General features: G+C 39.6%; 2 protein-coding genes across 2 annotated transcripts in view; one reads left to right on the top strand and one right to left on the bottom strand.

Annotated features, from left to right (window-relative positions):
• The window catches only part of LOC139724685 (uncharacterized), a 50,468-nt gene extending 43,579 nt beyond the window's left edge, over positions 1–6,889 (bottom strand). The window contains exons 1-7 of the mRNA XM_071635809.1: positions 6,824–6,889; positions 5,846–5,873; positions 4,647–5,126; positions 3,177–3,302; positions 2,226–2,359; positions 1,463–1,706; positions 602–725 (exon numbers count right to left, since the gene is read on the bottom strand). Of these exons, the coding sequence (XP_071491910.1) occupies positions 602–725; positions 1,463–1,706; positions 2,226–2,359; positions 3,177–3,302; positions 4,647–5,126; positions 5,846–5,873; positions 6,824–6,889 (1,202 nt within the window). The remainder of the gene's footprint in view (positions 1–601; positions 726–1,462; positions 1,707–2,225; positions 2,360–3,176; positions 3,303–4,646; positions 5,127–5,845; positions 5,874–6,823) is intronic.
• A 6,730-nt stretch (positions 6,890–13,619) lies between these two features.
• Positions 13,620–14,030, top strand: LOC139724726 (histone H3.3A). Its single transcript, XM_071635848.1, has one exon. The coding sequence runs from the start codon at positions 13,620–13,622 to the stop codon at positions 14,028–14,030; it is 411 nt and encodes a 136-aa protein (XP_071491949.1).
• The last annotated feature ends 6,334 nt before the right edge of the window (positions 14,031–20,364 follow it).

Here is a 20,364-nt window from a genome sequence, read left to right on the forward strand (position 1 = left end):
ATTATGCAATTCACCTGATGTTGCTGCCAGTTATTGCCAGCAGTTGCGCCCGGTGCGCCCCCCCCCCCTTTAATTTACAAAGCAAAAAAAAAAAATATGGCTACAATCGGCAGTTTTGGGACTGTAAAATGTCAAAATTTTCAAGCTCGCTCGCTCCCCTCGCTCGCATGTAGTCGTTATGCCATTCTCCTGATATCGCTGCCAGTAATTTGTCGTTTCACGCCGTCATTCCATAATCCATTTATAGGGGGTACAACCCCCTCCGGCACTTCCATACCCTCCCCCTACCCTTGCTCGCTCCCTCGCATACTAACCCCCCACCCCCCCCCCCCCCCCCCAAGATGAAATCCTAGCTACGCCGGTGCCCTTTCCCCGCTTGGTTTCCCTCAAAAAACAGTAAAAGTCTAGGGATTGAGAGCTTCCTATATTCCAAATGTCTGTCCAAAAAATCTCGTAAACATTTAGTGTCAAAACGCACCCCCCTTGAAAAAAAGCTGGTGACGCCCCTGGTGTGCGTTTTTGTTTGCATCTTAATGTCCGACCTTGAACTACTGGAAGCACAATTATTTCATGTTGCATAACGAAAGCAAGTCACACTCACGGGTAGGCCAGCTGCGCGCATGCTGAAATACAACTGATGCGCGTCATCTCTGGAAGGGCGATGTGGCCGGGGAAGACACCCATCTCCCGCTGGGCGATGTTTTCCGGATAGCAGCCCTTGTAACCTGCATGGTGGAATAGTGTGAAACAAAACATTTTCACTAATCACTATGATCCGTGTTGTCTAGCTCGGAATAACTTTCTCGACAATTTGTATGCTTTTTCCTCTGCACAACCCATCTTCCATGTCACAACTATATGAAATGTGCTAACTGTACATATTGCTTTCGATATAATGATATTGGCATATCTATATGGTCTTTCGAGCGATCCATGTTTTATAAGCTCCTCTTTTTTCAGTGGATTGATTATTTCCATCGATGCATAATCTGCATCTATACTTATTATTACCATTGCAAAGTATGCATTGTTTCTACCATTATAATCCCCTTCGTTCATATACTTTGTTTAAACTGTATGATTTGTATGTCTTACAAAATTGTTCACGATATAATTTATCAAATATACTTTGTATTCATATTACATTTTGTTGGATGGAAATAAAGCACAAGGTAATTAAATAAGTTACTGAGAAAACTTTTGACATAGGGGACCGAATTGCAGTATATCGAGTCATACCGTCCAACTCTTAAAGAAAATACTGATGACGATTTAAATGACAGTTGTTAACACTGAGTAATCGCAGCAGAAACAGACATAAAGTCACATTACCTTCATGGACAAGACACTGAGAGTGAAAAGCAACGGTGACAAGAAATAGCTACAAACTTTATTCGAATGTTTGCTTTTCGGGGGTGTGATTATTCATAACTTTTTGATATTCCATTAGTAATCATCTCACCAAAGGGAGACAAAACCGCTTGCAGGGAATAGGCTCTGTTCAAGTCGCTGCTGACGGTAAAGACGTCTCCGATCTGTGCGATCTCGTAGGCGCTGTCCGTGTGGCCGGCATACTTCATGTTGATGATGCTGTCGCCACTGCTGTCCCAGCGCATGCGGGCGCCAGCGCTGTTCCATCTCCATCCGATCAGGTCACCGGGTTCAAAGGGCAACCACATAGACTCGTCAGCGATCAGATCGGTGACCTTGGATCGGAAAGAGTCAAAGGTATAAGGGTTAAGGAAAATCATGTCTCCGGTGAGGGATGGCCAAAAGAAGTAATAGTCCACTGGTCATTAACATGATTGATGTGAAGTCTGACATTAATGTATCACTGTTTAAGTCGGTTGTATCTATAATTATGTCTCATCAAATCTGAAAACGGAGATGAAAAAAAAACAAAAACAAAAACAAAAACAACTTGAATAAATGAACTGTCTTATAGTCAATCTATCCCCCTTTCTTTTCGCAGCACTGATTCTCTTAATTCTCTTACACTGTCGAGTATTCGTCATATTGTCATCACTGATCATTTCATAAACATGATAATCATGTGACAGGATACAACTGTACATGCATATTTAGGTGAGATTGTCACCAGGACGTGTCATGATTGTGTGCATGAGTTCAAACGTTTTTTTTTTCTTTTTCTTCTTCTTCGGAAAACTGATCGGGATATCGACAGGAATATCAGAACGATTCAAATCGCTCTTCCACACTCTCACCTCTTCGTCGATTCTGTGACCGGCCGCGACTTCGCTCTCGCCTATGAGAGTGTACTGCGTGGTCGAGCCCTCCACGGGCCTGTAGATGCCTGGCCGGAATCCACCCGTGGCCCCAGTAGCCCAGAAGGTCCAACCTGAGTAAGGGACGTTGCAAGCACTTTAGCAAGAGCGACGCAAAACACCTTTAAAACTAACCACCTCATCCCTACTGACGTGACATCGGTTGTAAAGCCACATGCAGTGTACTGTATAACATTACATTACACCACACCGTTCCATCCCATTATTATGTCTATCGTCTCGTCCAGAATGGTAATGGATGGTAACATTAATGATAATCCTAACTGTTTGATGAATACTTGAAAACATATTTACGATAATGATTGTCATAATGACAATGAAAAACAAACTTATTATAACATTTTGATGCAAAGTACTGAACATGAACGCTTAATCATAAATGCTTCCTTGGGAAAAATAATTGCACGTGCATGTCTGTTATTGTATGCGTTAGAATTTGACATTCTTTCTTTCAGTTTCTTTGGCTTAAAAAATAAATGAACTCCAGTCTGCCAGTCGCCGAAGCTACCGTGCATTACTCCTAACAATGTTTACATTGCTTTGAAAGAAACTGAGCGATCATAATCATTTTAAGACTAAACAGCTAAAAGTACACTTTATAAATAAATTCATATTTACATGTAGACTACGTATTCAAAGACTATGGAATAATCTTTGACGAGCAGCCGGCACTGATGTTGAATACGCAGTTTTCATTCTACAGTCCGTTTTGACATTAACATCATAATTTAATAATATGTAAATACCCAAATTCAATTGAAATTCCAAACTCGAATTATCATTCAAACGTCTTTGAAAAAAATGAGTGAGAATTATAAAGTACAATAACATGTCGTTATAATGGTCTATTATGACGCCACTATTCCTGACCTTTGACCTGGCCGTAGCAGGTGAAGGGAAGACTAGTCATGATCATCATGTAGTTGCCGCCGTCGTTGCTCGACCGGACGCTCACACCCGGGCCGTGCGTTTCCTCGTCACAGTCGAAGCTGAAATCTGGGTACAGTTAGAGACATACAGAACTGAACAATCATTAAAGGGATGGAGATGAGAATTGGGCTTTTAACTTTTAGAGAGATACCAAGAAAACACTTATGATATAGTAAAGAGCATACCATTTTAAGAGGAATTCAAAGTTTGTTTGATGAAAATCGGGTTTGGAATGAAACATCCAAGAACAAAGTAAAACAAAGCGATAGTAATACAGTGTGGGTCCCACACTTTATTAGAATCGCTCTTTTTGGGATATCTCAGCCGTTTCAAAACCAATTTTCTTCAAATAAACGTTGAATTCCTCATAGAATTACATGCTCTTTCATATTTCGTAAGTGGTTTCTCATTATCTCATCAATAAATGTTAGAAACCTGAAATTAGGTCTCAACCAAAACTGTACGATCCCTTTAAACACCAAGAAAGGAAAAGACAAGAAAAAAAAATCCCTTCTCTTCCTTTGTTTCCACATTTCCCTGTCTGATTCTCTTCCCATCTGCCTTTCTTCCCTTTTCTCTCTCATTTAATTTCCTCCCCTTTCTTCATCGTAAGTTTGGTGTCTTTCTTTCAAAATATATCGTATTTATAGATGTGTACATACGTGCTTGTAATCTTCAGTTGTATAAATATATTGCTTACAGACCTATCACACATTCTGTCACAACTTTTACAATCAAGACTTGACAAAAAGTCCGGAACTTGTCGTCATCGCTATCAATACACACCAAGCATAAATCCAAAGAGTTCAACTACATATCTGGGGCCAGTTTCATAAAACTTGTCATCAGTGACAACTAGCTGCCACATTTCTTTGACAAATTTGCTCTCAGCCAATCAGATGCAAAGATTTCAGTAGCTTGTCACATCTATGACAAATTGTCACTGATGACAATTTTTATGAAACGGGCCCCTGATCTACTCATCCTTCAATTGACCAAGTAATTCGCAATCTTCCTTAGATGCATAGCGTCAAGGTATCAATAACGTCCTCCCAAGTCCCAATACACTTGGAATCTGAAATGATGTCAGAAATCTACATCAATACTATTTAAAAGATTTGAGATGAATTGATGAACTTCAAAAAAGTAAGAAGCATTTCTTCGTCGTGGGTGTTTTGTGTTGTAGCTATAGCCTTATACATTTGCATTTATGCAATGGTCGTTAACATAGATCTGTAAAAAAACAAATATTCAACTGAACTTTGGAGCCTGCAAGAATGATTTCGAATAAAAACTATAAAAATGCGAGTTCCTTATTTTATAGTCTCCGCTTACACAGGAATGTTTTATTTGCTAAGATTGTGCCGACGCATAGATAAAGGTAACTGCTTCATAGAGCAAGGAACATACCTGAGTCATCAAACACAGCCTTGAACGAGTAGGCTAACGTGTCAGTCGACGACACGGTGTACACCTTGCCCTTGTCGTGCGCCGTGCTGTAGTCGCTGATCGACGCGTACCGCACGGAGAGCGCATCGAATCCCTTGTCGTAGTTCAGCGCGGGGCTCGCGTGACGGAACCCCAGCTTATCTCCGGGCTGGAACTGGATCATGTCTGCGCTGTTGACGTCGTAGATTGTGTAGCCGCCTGTGGTCCCCGCAAGGGTGTTCTCTCCGACGAGCTTCCAGTAGTTGCCGCTCGTCCACCGCCACACTCCCGGCTTCCACTGTTGGTTGCTGGTGCTGTAGTAGATCCAGCGGCCGATGCGGCCATAGCACTGGAGCTCGAGGTCGTCAATGATGTAGATGCGGTTGGAGGTGTCGGTCATGACTCGGTCCTTGATTGTGTCATAGCCGAGTTCATCGACATCGCAGTAGGCTTCTTCGGAAACTGTCGCAAGGAATCCGGAGAAAGAAATGTGTGAACATATCTGTAGCTAATAGGCATGATAGGGTTATTGCTAATTGACAATTCGCGATATCTGTAACTCCTGAATCAAGTTATTCCCTTCAAAGGCCTAAATTTAAGCACCTACTAATAATACTTGAATACGAAGCTCAGTGTTAGAAGAAGAAATGAAACATTGTTAAACTGTCATGCGTATTTAGTTATAAGAAACTTTAAAAAAAATCTTTCGCTCAGGGCTTTAATGTTTTGAAGTGGCATTTAGTATAAAGGCAGCATATACTCAGGCATATGATACTGTAACAGAAATGTTGAAATAGGGTTACCATAGATGATGCATTCTAACTCAGCTCGAGCCTCTTGTTTTCCTTTATAACAAAGCAACATGCGGAGCTATTAAAGAAATTAATATGTATCTCGTTAATGATTATGGTCAGGTCATTATTTCTTAATAGCACCAATATTGCATCATTTCTGTCACTAAAGAAAGTGAGCTGTATATCATGTTACTTATAGGAAAACGGAAATAAATTTGAACTTTTGAACTTTGAATCTTTTTCTTTCCTCCTGATAGTTGTTATGTGCACAATGCGATATAGGAACAACCGGGTGGTCGCGAATGCCTTGAATGTGTGATTTTAAAAGTTTCGTGATCATGAGAGTTGAAATCCTAGCTAGGTAACGAACATGAGCTTCTAACTTACCTGCGGTTCCTGCCAAGAGTCCAAGAGTCTGTTGAAGAGAAATGTAAAAAAAAGTATTGTTATTTTATGTTTTTAATTCACTGCATTACATCAACAAAAAGTATAGAAAATACATTTGCGTAACATCTGAACACTGCAAATATTTTCAATATTCAAAAAAATAGACGAAAATATTATATAAAGTACAATCTAGAGGCACTCTAATAGACCGTTTTTTAACATATTCAAATTCTATTTATGCCTTAATTTCTGACAATGATTCTTCTTGACAACCTGAAAGCTTACCACTGGTTTGACCGACGTAGCAACAACTAATGTATGCAAACTGGAATCAAAGTATTGAAAATGTTTTTGAGGTACAGATTACAGGAATAGCTCATTATTACGTTAGGACAGAAGAAACATTCATAAATTATATGATTATGTCAGTAAATCGGTCTTTTCACAGCCATAATAATCTTTCCTATGAAAATTCCTTGATTATGATTCATGGTAAAGACGTGTTAGACGCTAAAAACATGCCATGGAGCATTTCAAACAAGCGATTGCAGGATGATTTACCTTTCACTTTAAGAAATGTTATTTGTCGAATAATATATTAAAGAATTAAGATAGTAACATATAGTAATTGAAAAGATCATGGCCATTATGAAGATGCTTAATACTTAGAAGATAAAAATATTTGCATCATTGCAGGGCATGATTCTGTTATAACCTAATGCAATTACAACTTCTGAATCTTTTTCATGTTTGAAGGCTCCGCAGAGTGAAACACTAAAACCATATCATTTTCTAATCATCTGCTCATTATATCAATTTTTGCGTCTATTCTATTGCACTGTAAAATCCTCTTTTGACCCTGTTAAATTCTGCAAAGGAAAATAAAACAAAAAGTTTGTCTAGTGATGGAGCGCATTCCGTTGATATTTTTTTTTTCAACTATACGTTCGTTAAACTGGTCAATAATGAACAACTTACCAAAAGACTTAGCAAGAGTTGCGTCTGAAAGCAAAACGCCGGCCGCAATTTCCTCGTATCCGGCATGCTTGATGTTGGCCTGATCTCCCACTATCAGTAATATTAGTTTCCAATTAAAGATCCACAAACTTTTCTCATTTTGAGAAAAGAATAATGCAAAATTTTGGCCGGTTTTTACGGAGGACCAACAGAAGACGTAAGTCAACTCCGCCGAATTGCGTTTTGTCGTCGCACTGAAATGATCAAAGACGTCATAATTTTTCTGTAGTGTAGGAAAAGGTACAGACTTACACAATTGTCGATGCGTAAGAAAAGATTCCGTGCTGCTTTGCATATAGCGAAATCGATTAAGGCCTTCGATGCAATGGTTGCGCTTACTCCCATTAGGGAAGAACCATGTTCTCTTGTTTCTTTTCTTGTAGGATGGTATAAGAAATGGCAGATTTTTCTTGCTTAGAAAGAAAGGGCCTAATGAAAATTAAATGTATTTGCATGCGTGGGTGATTTGTGAAAAATCAATGAAATAGCATTTAGTGTAAAAAAAAAAATCAGATTCCGGAGGGAGGCCAATTTCTCCCTGGAATGGCCCATGACAAATGCAGCTTGTACGTCGGCACTTACACGAAGATCAATACATGAAGAGGCGTCTGTAAAATCGATACCCTCTTTAATAAGAGACACTAGCCCCCAAGACTTTGTTACTTTGCCTCCGTAAATGCATTGCCCAACTTCTATACTCAAAATCCAGATGTAAGTTATTACAATAATGTTTAAATATTATTCATATTGCTAACCATAGTTTTAACTTTGACACAATCAGTTTACTCTGACGTATCAAGAGAAAAATCCCGATTCTGTTCACTGTATGTTCTCTCTCCCTCTCTCGGTGTCTATCGAAAAAAAAAAAGAACTAAGTAAAATGTTATGAAAAGTATGTGACTATGAGCGGAATATAACGGGACAGGTTAGCATGATTAGGCATTCCGGTTCAATAGAATCTATGTCAGACCCTGAGCGATCAATACCGGGAGCTTGCCTTGAGGTGTAAGTCGGCCTTTTCTATCTGCATAGAACATATTGTTCCATTAGCTAGTACACTCCCTGAGAAAGCGAATTTTGTTTGTGTCTGTTTGTCATCAGACGAGCTAAGATTCGTCACCGATTTAAGTGAAAATTCAATTCTAGTAAGCGAATTATGGTGAGCAAATTAGGAGTCAAATAAACCGAGTCGCTTTCATCTGTACAGACTCCAACAGCGCCAAGCCGTCTAAAAGAGGCTAATGCTAATGTTGACTTTAATGAATTAGTAAAATCAAGCAAACTGCCGTAAGAACTTTCATCAAAATTGGATATCAAAATTAATGAATGTACATGTATTATGCAACTTTGTCTTGCAACTGATTGACAAATTGCCCAGCATCAACGTAAATACATCTGAATTGAATACGCCTCGACCAATGTCGACGGAAGAATTTCACTAATTTGAACAACTTTATCTTTTCTTCACATTAGACTGCAATGTATATCATTTTGCTTAAGAACATCGCTCTAAGAGGCTTCTCTAGCACACAGAAAAACAAAACACGAAATAAAAGAAAAGGTACTAGCTGACAGGGTTTCAATCGCCTCTACTTCCCAGTATCTGCCTTATAGGGGCAGTGTTAGGATCAAATTAAATCAAATTCAAGTCAAGTGATTTTATTTCCACAAAAAGTAATATAAAGCAATAATACATAACGCTTATATGAGTACATAATATTTCAAGGAACTTGGAATCACATAAGTTTCAACAAAACATGGATACAATAAATAAACAAGTAAGCAATACAATTTTATTTTGTAACTCTATATGGAAAAGAGGAATTCACAAGATAAGCATAGCTTGTAAATTTTGTGAATTACTCTAGAAGATGAGGGCATCTCAAGATCCGTCAACGACTCCATGTTTGAAAATAATTGGATATCATGAGGTCAGGCGAAACAAGCAAAGACAAAGGACTATGACAAGGACAACAACGAAAACAGGGACGGGACAGGCGGGAAAACAAACTAAAGATAGGCATAACAAAGAAAGGAAGAGAAACCAAAACGAGTGGTTATACAATTCGGTTTTCAGGGAAGGTCGCCAAGGCATGGGTAGAAATTTGAAATTCAGTAAAAAAAATGCCAAAATAGTGAAACACAACCTCTTATATTAAAAAAAGATACCTAACATTTATCTATTTATTTGTTTTATGAGAATGACATTTAAACATTTGTTATCCTCATTTTATTCATATACCTTGCATCTCCTTTAGCGATAGAGAGAGATAAGGAGACGGGAGAGAGGGAGAGAAAAATTTAGGATCCGCAAGGATTATTTTATGTCGAACTGATTTTGGAAACTTGCCTTATGTTTCAGGCCTGTCATATAAACAGACCTTTTGGAACTTTTGATCACTTTTACACGCAAACTGTACCAAAAAAAAAAGAGATAAAAGATTTGGGACAGGATTGAAATTGGGGGAAGACATCAAATTGAAAAGAAAAACTTGTCGGCAACCTCTTGTTTTAAGTATTTTACAATTGGAGACTGAATATGTTTTTCTTTGAATTTGCACGGACAATAACCTTTGTCTATAGTGTAGATTCACCAAGGCGTGCGATATCATTGTGTACTTTGAAAAGAACAAAAAAAAGAATGTCAGCGAAATTCAAGCTGCAAATCACCTCTGTAAGATACCAGGACTGTGTCTTAAAAAAAAAAAGATTGTTAATTGAAACACCAACGATTGAACATATTGAATTCTAAATGTATGCAGTAAAATCATATTGACACCTTCTTTAGACCGTTTTTCTCTATTCTTAAAAGTGATCCGTGGGAAAATCATCTGATGAACCGTGAAACCTTCCCCAGACGCAAGAGTCTGCCACCGTGACGCAAGAACACAAAATCACAATTCTTGATAGCGCCATCTATTGGGCAACATTAAGCAATGGAACGAGTATGTACTAGTACTTTGTTGTACCCAATTTGTTCTGCACTCGGTGCAGAATATCATTATATATTATAAGAAAGTAAAACTTTTGAAGCGACTGAATGTCACAAATGAGAGATACTCCCTTTTTAGCCAATCTGATACCGTGTTCACTATGGTGTGGGCATGAAAGGACGTATAATTCTAGTCTTACGGAGGTCAATGTTTATTCACCTGCTGTTGTTGTTGTTGTTGTTTTATTCATTTTTTTTTTAACTGACTTCTTTCTGTCCTGAATTCAGTGCTCAGTCCGTCTCCTCAAAATTATGTCTCTGGTTGTTTATGACGTATTGTGTTTAAATGCAAGAATACGTATGTCTCATTGATACATACTGTAAAAGTCACATAATCTATTGACTATTATAGTGACAGTTGCTCAACCCCGCCTCCCCTTTTCGTACATTCCCCAACCGTTACTTCGTGGTCCTGACGCCTTACGATTAAACTCCACGCACTTCGCTCGTCTCCTGTAGTACAATGTACTACCACGGAGAATTTAGAAGAGATGTAATAGTAATCGGTATTTTGAGAGTAGGCCTATAATACCCTGACACTGATGCTGATGATTTTCATATACTGAAACGTATAAAAATACATTATTTTTACTTAGTTGGCTGTGAGGAATAGAGTGAAATAAAGGAAGACCTCATAAAGGTTGTATAAATTTTCACTTGTTTTCATGTAACTTATCATTAATGTTTGTCGCAACATGCAAATTAGGTGTGGGGATGACGTCACCCTTTTCATGTGTCTCCCATTAACATGGACGCATTTTTTTTTTAAATCAGAATATCTTTACTGCTTTGAAGTAGTATATCCAAAAAACAAACAAACAAACAAACAGCTTCACGCTTCACATCTAATGATTGTGTCATTACTATAACATATCAATGCTGACCTTCACGAAGGAAGGATCATAGTTGACTAATACTATCATACCCTTTTTTGATAATCATGTATGTCTGTACAAACTAAAGGGGGAGTCGCTGTGTGGACTCCATCACTTTTAACGCGATTGCGGCCAGGTAAAGCAGTGTTTGTGAAAGTGTGTTGAATTTTGAAACATCATATGGGTATAGCCTTCTTATTTCATGTCAAATTTCGAAATATATTCCAAGATTCCCCAACAGGTGTAAACTTGAAAACGGGATGGCATTCATTTTCAAGTAGTGGTAGACTGATATTTTCAGGTCTTTTGATTCTGTGTCTGTGTTTAAACCCTATAGAATTTCTTGAAACAACAGTTTGTAAAGGATGTTGTTAGGGCAGCGTATAAACCCGCTGCCAACGAACTTGTCACAATGAACGATGCGATCAGTAATCCGGCCTTAGGTTACGCCTTCCCTTCTATTATTAGTCGCCTATTATTGTGGGCTATTATACGCATCCTGCCCCTTCAGAATAAGTGTTTTAGAGATCGCTATCACTGTCAATGACTAAATAATTCATTGCAGCGTGTGGGTGAAAATCGTGGTCTATACGACACGTTACAGAGTAAGTCATGAGAGCCAGGCTCTGTCACAGCTAGACCACAGACAATTTTTTAATGTTCTGCTTCTTCCACGGCTCCCCGCTACATACAGGCCAAAGATCAACAATCATGGCGACTTTCTCTTCAGTGACTTGTTTTGTTTTTTTTTTTGGTAATGAAAAATAGCGTCACTCTAAACTACATTGTTCTTCATATTCTTTCTTCTGTTATTTCTTCATCTTCATTTTCTTTTATTCTGTTATTTCTTCATCTTCATTTTCTTTTCTTCTTTTCTTCTTCTTCTTCTTCTTCTTCTTCTCAAATTTCTGCAAATGCTTCACTTCTTCCACAGTTTCCCGCTCCTCTGCCCCCTCATTCTGCTCGTTTATTATGTCTCCCTCTTCTAATTCTGATACAACCCCTGTTGCTGCCGATTCTGCCTTCTCCTTCTCAAGCGCTTTCTTCGCTGTTCTTGTTTTCAAGCACTCAAATTTCAATCAGGAGTACTATCGGATTCAAAGAAGTATAGGTAGAGCATGCGAACACCATAATTCGATGTCTTTGTGATTGTTTACATGATGCAGATATTAACAAAATGAAAAACAATCAAACGCCAAGAGCAATTCAAGCGAAACTACACCGGTGTAGATGGCACCAATTTAAAAGAATATTTCCATTTCTGGAATTATGTTTAACATTAAAAAATTTCACAAGGAGAACCCTGCCCTTTTTACAAAGAAGAAAAACTTCGCGTGCCAATGGCAATGTTACACTGTAAAAGAGGGAACGGACACTATGGCTTTAGAGTCAACGTGACGCTCTAATAATTCTCACCCGACAAAATAATCTACAACGGTAGCGTATACATTCATGTGCCGTACAGGACATGTATATGGCGATCCAAGCTGGAACACCATTTTCGTGGCGCTTTTTTAGTGCTCTCAGAATGGTTGTATGGTTAAAGTTAATACTGCTTCCACCGTTGATTGCCCCCTTCCTTCTCGGGTAATAGCTCGTCCTAATTAATAAGGGACCTACCCATTTCTTTACTCATTATGAGTAAGTTCTTTGTCAGGACCAACTCCTATGCAAGAAGGAAATTTTCATGAAATGTTGGACCGTTCGGCAGTCAAACGGGGCGATTTTTTTTCTCTTTTTTTTGGTTTGTTCTGAAACTGAAATCTCACTTCGACAAGTCATGTCTTCATGAATCTGCTGAAGGTACAACGAGGTCATTGTATAATCTTCACAAGGACCGAAGTTTTTTCTGTCTTTCTGTCTATTAAATCAATCAAGGGTGATAATTATGCGAATGTACATTAAGACGACGTGTAGAAAAGGCTGTTTCGATGGTTTGGAGTCCATAATTAAGTAGCTGACGAAAAGTGTCCTCAACAGTTTAGCATATCATTTTGTGTGACTGTTATCTAACCATTATTTCTTTTTCGCAAAGGCTCTAACTATATATGAAAAAAACCATGGAGCTCTATAGCAGCCCCAATGAAAGTTCTATATACATGTATCTAGCGTCAGAATTGTCAAAGAGATTCCTTTTCCGTCTTTCTCTTACCCATTGGCCTACCTTCAACGGGCAATGACCTGAAATCAGCATATAATTGTGAATATTACCATATTGTGTGCTAGCAGCATGGGCGTAAATATCGTTTGTTATAAAACGTGATGGTGACGTTCTATCGTCATGATGACTAGATAATCATGAATGAATGATAAATGAATTGCCTTTCCGACACAAATCCTTGTAATAAATAATGTAGTACTTCAAGCAATGTGTTTCAATTGACATGTTCTATTAACTTTTACTACCAAATATTTACTATCTGATGGGGTACGTGGTGCCTGGTAAACCACAACAGTAAACCACTTTATACTCAAGAGGCGAAGTCACATGTTCGAACAGCACTATCTAAGTATATGTAACGTGCCATTGAATGCATTGGATATTACAGGTAGCAGTGTGCACGCTCAACACAATAAACGGCGCCTAAGCATTAGAGCCAAGTAATAACTGAACAAGGTATTTCGTCGGGGATGAGGTCTATTATCAGAGGGCATAGGTCTTCTTTGTTTGGCCGTACCAACGCTCTGCTCTTACGTAACAACTCGTTAGACCGACTATAATACCGCTCATGACAACCCCTTGAGCAGATCGACCAATCAGGAGCGATCTTTTGTTAGTACGTCTGACGAAGGACGCCGGTAAGTATAAATACCAGAGAATTTCAAACAACCTGCATTCGATTACAACGTCATTCACTGGAAGTGCTTCCGTATTATCTTGTACTCCAACATGGCTCGTACCAAGCAGACTGCCCGCAAGTCAACCGGAGGAAAGGCTCCTCGCAAGCAGCTCGCTACCAAGGCAGCTCGGAAGTCCGCCCCATCCACAGGTGGTGTGAAGAAGCCCCATCGCTACAGGCCCGGTACCGTCGCTCTCCGTGAGATCCGTCGCTACCAGAAGAGCACGGAGCTTCTCATCCGCAAGCTGCCCTTCCAGCGTCTGGTCCGTGAGATCGCCCAGGACTTCAAGACCGAGCTCCGCTTCCAGAGCGCCGCTATTGGGGCCCTGCAAGAGGCCAGCGAAGCCTACCTGGTCGGTCTCTTCGAAGACACCAACCTGTGCGCCATCCACGCCAAGCGGGTGACCATCATGCCCAAAGACATCCAGCTGGCCCGCCGAATCCGTGGCGAGCGTGCTTAAATCGACTACAACGCCCATCCACTACAAACCAAACGGCTCTTCTTAGAGCCACCAAAAAGCCTAGAAAGAAATCTCAGATACTCTTGATGATGTATGTGTACTTGACCTGTACAGTATCTTTGACTGTTTTTTGCATATCATTTGTGTTCGTATTTGTGTGTGTGTGTGTGTGTGTGTGTGTGTTTTTGTATCCTAGTTCAGGGAACGTTCACACAGAACCAGTAGATGACGACGTGTGTCGACTTGAATTGCACCGGATTCATGCATGTGGCGATAGGCGAGGTACTGTAGGTACAGCTCCCCGACACCTTGTCATAAGGTATGCTGCGTTTACACCATGTTTGCGGCGGCCATGGCAGCCCCGTTTGCCAGAAGCGTAATGCGCCGTGGGTATAGATGGGATAATCTCCCGTTTTCCCCCTCCGCATTCTAGTCTTATTTGTTCCAGTCCTCGCTCCTGCGAACATGTCAGACCCCGTTTTCACGGCGTCTGGTCAGGCTATAGACTACACAATATTTTCCGTCGCATCCCACTACGACAAATCATGGTAATCACGGCCTGTCACGTTTGTCCATGCCATCCTTCCTGGTTGTCTCCAGTCCATTCCGTTTTGTCCACGGTGGCCTGAAACATGACTGCCGTGGCCACTAAGAACATGGTGTAAACACAGCATTGATTAGACGCTGTCGTTTTAGTTGACGACATACTGTAGGAGTTGACCAGCGTGAAATAATTGTGTAGAAGTTGCACTTAAAGGTTCCCTGTCCTAAACATTGCATGGGTTGCGCTGCATACGCCTTAATTCGTCTGGACCCATTTTCGAATCACATTTAGCACCACTTGTGACCTTCTGCCATGGTGGTATACAGCGTGCACGAAGTATTGTGTAGGATTAGTGCAACAAAGGGGTCAGAAGCGTTTTGTTCTGCTGTGAACACGGACAATAACAATACGTACGTATGATATTGATAGCACGGGTGGTAGTCTAACCGAGTAGGTATTATAGGCGAGCCTAGCTGGTCACAGTTGAGAGGGAAACGAATCTCTTCAAGACAAATTAAACTATAAGCGTTTTCGAATTGAAGTTTGAAAGCATGAGGGTGAAATTCACGTTGTGGGCTAATGTAAGAAGAACATTCGATGAGTTCTGGTTACATAGTGGTAATAATAAAAGCAATAATAAGATACGAATGCCATGTTTTCAAAGGCATTTAATTTCATCTAAATGAGTGCACATCAGATTGATTAAGGCCGAACGCGTATAAAACACACACACTTTAATTTTTGCAGTCCAAGATGCAAAATCCTGAAGTTTTTTTTAAAGCAATGATTAGGTAACGCACACGTCGCCTTGATCATCAGTGCAAAAAAAAAAAAAAAAAATATGTTCTTTCACTACAGCGCAAATCAACAGTGTACACTCACATAAATACTTTAATTCTTTCCTGATAAAAGCAAACTAACCCGTCTTGAAACTTGCAATTGAATTTATGAGATTGATCGGACAATGTCACGCGTGTTCCATAGCCCAGTGAAATCCTTACCTTTTTTTGTGCATATAATGAGCACTCTTAAAAGCAGAGGCAAAGTTTTGAAAGCGAGAGCAGAGAGGTTCCAAGGCGTCTGCTTTTGTGTATAGCCGAACTCCTAATGTGAGGACGGTGAAAGCTTAAAGGAAGATTTAATACGATGAAGACAACCACTTGACCTTCTCTTTTGGTCTCTCCATCAACCTTTATCCTAGGTACGCGTGATTCAAAATTGCCATGGCTGAATGTATAAGAGAGACATTTAGTTTTTTTTTTTGTAAACTACTACTTTAACCTTGTTATTAATGAGCGCCTATTATACTTTTTGCGAGATACTTAGAAACCTCTTAAAAAAGTTAAAAAGCATACAATTCTACGAGGAATTCAAAGTTTATTTGATGAAATCATGAAAATCAGTTTTGAAATGGCGGAGACATCCAAAATGAAGTAAATCAAAGCGCTCCTAATATAGGTTTTCCCATTCATTTTCAAACTTTTTTCATTCAATTTCACAAATGTTTACTTCAATTTCGTCACGGAATGTCGAGAGTAGGCCGATCTTACCTTCAAATTCGTCTTTCGTCGTTCATTTTCAAATAAAGTCCATTCAATTTAGTCATTTGGCATGCATTTTCGTCATTTACAGTTCAAATTCGTCAGTCTCACTCGCAGCACTCAAAACAGCAGGATCGATTTCGTCTTTTGTCAATCATTTTCGTTAATTTTTCATTCATATTCGTCTCATATCTCTACCCGGTGTGATTTTCCAGTCATTCATGTATTTTTTTTCCTGTAACCGTTCACATTTTACATTCAGGAGTTAACATACACCTAAGTGCCCCCCCCCCCCCCCCACACAGAACCACAGATACAGACACACACACACAAGCAATCCCAGTACACACTGAAACAAACATACATGTACCATGTGTACGTATACCGTCTCGTAAACGAAAACACTGACAAACAATTTCTAGGCAAACATGATTAAAGACAAAATTTAAGTGTAGAATTGTCGCCTGTTTAATGTCAAAGAATGGATAACATAATTATGTTTGCTGCTTTCTAGGGTATAAAACTTAAACTTTGCTTCGTGCATTAGGCCTATGATGCGAAAACCTGAACATTACGAGTTAAAGTCCAAAATGTGACACCGACATACTGTCCTGGGCTATGACTTTTGAGTGTCGTTTATCCTTCAATCATTTTCGTTGGTTGTCTTGTTTTTTGTGTATTGTTAAAGCAAATGGTTAGGGAATAATGTGTAACGATACAGTTTACGAGAGAAACTAAAAATATGTCGCCTTAAAGTTGGTTCACCATCAAAATAAAAAATCGACAACATCTGACTAATTTGAATGACAAATTCATGAAATTGTGTGAACAAAGACGAACTTGATCTTCACATTCTGCGATCCGTCAGCGGGAGGGACGAATTTGAATGACAACTGACGATTTTGAATGCTATGTCTTCGAAAATGTTTGACGAAAAACGAATTACAATGACAATTGACGAAATTGAAGTTAGGATTTGCGTTCCACCTGCTTCTCGGGACGAAATTGAATAATAAATCTTTGAAATTGAATGACAAAAGTGCGAAAATGGATGGGAAAACCTATAGAAGGTGGATCCTACATTTAGTATTAGGATCACTTTGTTTTGGATAGCTCAGCCGTATTAAAAACCAATTTTCATCAAATAAACTTTGAATTCCTCTTAGAATTATATGCTCTGTCATAATTTATTCAATAAGAAGTTCTCATTATATAAAATAATTATCATCAAAGAAAAAAAAAGTTGGAAACCTCAATCCCCATCTCAATCGAAACTATACCATCCCTTTAACAAACGCGCATTAACCATGTACGTTAACCCATCAAGGCCTTCACCAAGAAACAATTCAGTACATCTGTACAACTTCAATGTAGAAACACATGGGGATGTTACGGGACATTGAAGAAAAGAAAATGCTACAGTCGTGTTGAATGGTAAAACATGTTGAACTGAGCTGGTTTTATAAAGAAGTTAAATCTGCGCAAAATCAAAAAGAAATCTGCAAAACATTATCCAACTTGAAAGAGCGGTATATGATTCATTCATTCATTCTATTCTATCTTATTTCATTTCCTACAAAAGTATGCAATACAATATATATGGCATTTACATGTAAATGAATTAAAGTACAATCTGGCTTTTGCATATTCAAGTGAGATTAATGCAGATTATGAACTTTCGTCTGCCCAAGTGCTTTGCGAATTCAAGAATCAGTAATGCAATAAGCAATGGAAAGCCGTTCGAAAACTGTGCGAAAACGACAAAAAAATACAAATGTACAAATACAAGTGAAAGAGAAATGTTTGCTATAACTCAGGAGATACTAATCACATATAATATATATCTCTCTATATATATTCAGATTAAGCCACATTAGGCAAAATAAATCTTGCTATATATTGGGAACAAGAGGATAAGGTCCACGCCAAGTAGCTACTTGCTAGATGCGGGACGTGAAATTCACGAGCAAATTGGTTTTCGTTTGAGCAACATTTTATCATTGGTGTCACATTGGGAAAAGTTTACTCTGCTCTCGAATAGATAAGGCCTGGGTGTATTACGCGGCTCATCCCGATATCATGATCCCATCCTAATCGAAATGCAATAATTGTTTGCCTATAAGTCACTTGTCCAATAAGTATTGAGTCTCTGTGCTATAACTTATGTACAAACACACACACACACACACACACACACACACACACACACACACACACACACACACACACACACACACACACACACACACACACACACACACGTAAAACAGGGCCCGGCAAGCCTATACCAATCAATGCTCATGAATGGGGACTTCAAAGTTGTCATCTTAATCAGCAGATCACTCTCTCTCTCTCTCTCTGTTTGACACAGAAGCCTACAAGTCTGACAGCTTCAATTACTTCACCGTGACAATGAATGATTCAATAAAATTTTACATGGAAATTGGAGGCCAGTCCTCATCTCTCGTTGCTCGTTTCTATAATTGGTTGCAACTGACTTGAGACGATCATTACTGTCAAGAGATGAGCAAATATGGAATGACCAGGATATTAGTTTCCTCTATTGTTTGCTATTGTATCTCATTACAACCACAGCGCCCCTATCTCTGAGCAAGCTGGCATGCATGCTGTGATTCAGGTGACTAAATATGGTAGACACAAAAGCAACGCCATCAAGATCCACGTGCTCCAGGGAGGGTTACTGAAGATCGAATCCGTATGATTATTTCCGCTTTAATCGAAACACATATAAACGTTTGATGCATACGCAACAAAATGCAGGTTTTATGGATTTTCTCATACATTATCGTTTGCCTTTCTTCAGTCAGTTTGAGTTCTCTTTCCCTCTACATCATCTCAATGAAAGAGGGCGTGTTCGAAGCGCCTCAGAGACCCTTATACCAAACTGTATGCCTCGCAGATATCTTTTCCGGTCTGATCCGGGGGGTCCAGCACACAACTTTGCTCCTGAGCGGGGTGTGGCCACTTCCTCAAGATGACGTATTTTGTCAACTGTTAACAACGACAGGTAGTAGTCTCTATGCCTTATCATTAATGATCATCAGTGTTGCAAGCATCGAACGGTACGTTGCAATCAGCCGGCCACTCCGCTACGTCGACATAGTCACGCCACAGCGGTTGAAAGTGGTTATTATTGTGTTATTGAGCTACTGTTTGATCATAATTCTCGTTGTTATGACGAATACTTGCGATTCAAAAATCTGGGCCGACGACTACTGCGTAAACCACACCCAAGATGTTCTCAATAAATTTCCCTTCTCAGACCACATGTGCATAGTATCTGTATTTAACGTTCCCTTTAGCCTGTTTGCCATCGCTTCGCCATGTAACATTTACGTTCTCGTCATCACCTACCGACAGTCCAAGAGAAATCGGGTCATCATCCTACGAGCTCCGCAACGAGATGGTCAGCACGACTCCGCTCTCGCACCTGCCCCACCAAATCCCCGACCGAGTACGAAAGGCGTGCTCACCCTCACCTTCCTGACTCTCAACAGCCTTGTAGCTATATCGAGTCTGTACGTTCCCGCCATTGGCATCTACGTGTACGGATGGCGCATTGCCGTCTGGGCTGTCCACTTCCTGTATCTCGTGCAAACGTCCACCGGGTGGCTCAATACATTTGTGTTCATTCGCACAAACAGAGCATTTCGCGAGTCCGTCCTAGAGGTTGCTTCTTCAGTTAGAGATTGCGCCAAGCCATAATGTTCCAGTTAAAGTTCCTCCACGTAACACGGTGCATCATCAGGATTGTCGCACAAATATCACGGTCAAGTAACCGGACGATGCCTTTATTGTACCGACTCACACTTTTCATCAAAAAGATACAATTTTGGACACGGGATGATTATACTGGGTGACTGAATCTTCATGCACCTGACAGTAAAAATGACATTATGACTTGAATGCCTGATAGGTCTTAATTCAATCAACATTTGGTGCTTTTTAAGGAGTCGGACTGACGTCATAGAACAACCGTCACGCATTCACCTTTGACAGAATTTGTGACAGATCTTCAACTGATTGGTCGTGTCAGGCTTCAAAATCACAAAATCTGATGTACTTCTCTCAAACACGAATCATATAGACATATGGACAGATATGAGATTTGCGACTTCGTTACTGAAAGTCAGACACATCAGCTGGAATACTTGTTAGATAACAGAGGAGTGAAGTGGTGTAAAACAACAAAAAAAAGCGGATTTTGAGGGAAATAATAGAGAGTTGC

The sequence above is a fragment of the Diadema antillarum genome, unplaced genomic scaffold (assembly GCF_040938485.1).
Source record: "Diadema antillarum isolate AM-2024a unplaced genomic scaffold, OU_Dant_1.0 scf00000226, whole genome shotgun sequence".
Taxonomy (NCBI): domain Eukaryota; kingdom Metazoa; phylum Echinodermata; class Echinoidea; order Diadematoida; family Diadematidae; genus Diadema; species Diadema antillarum.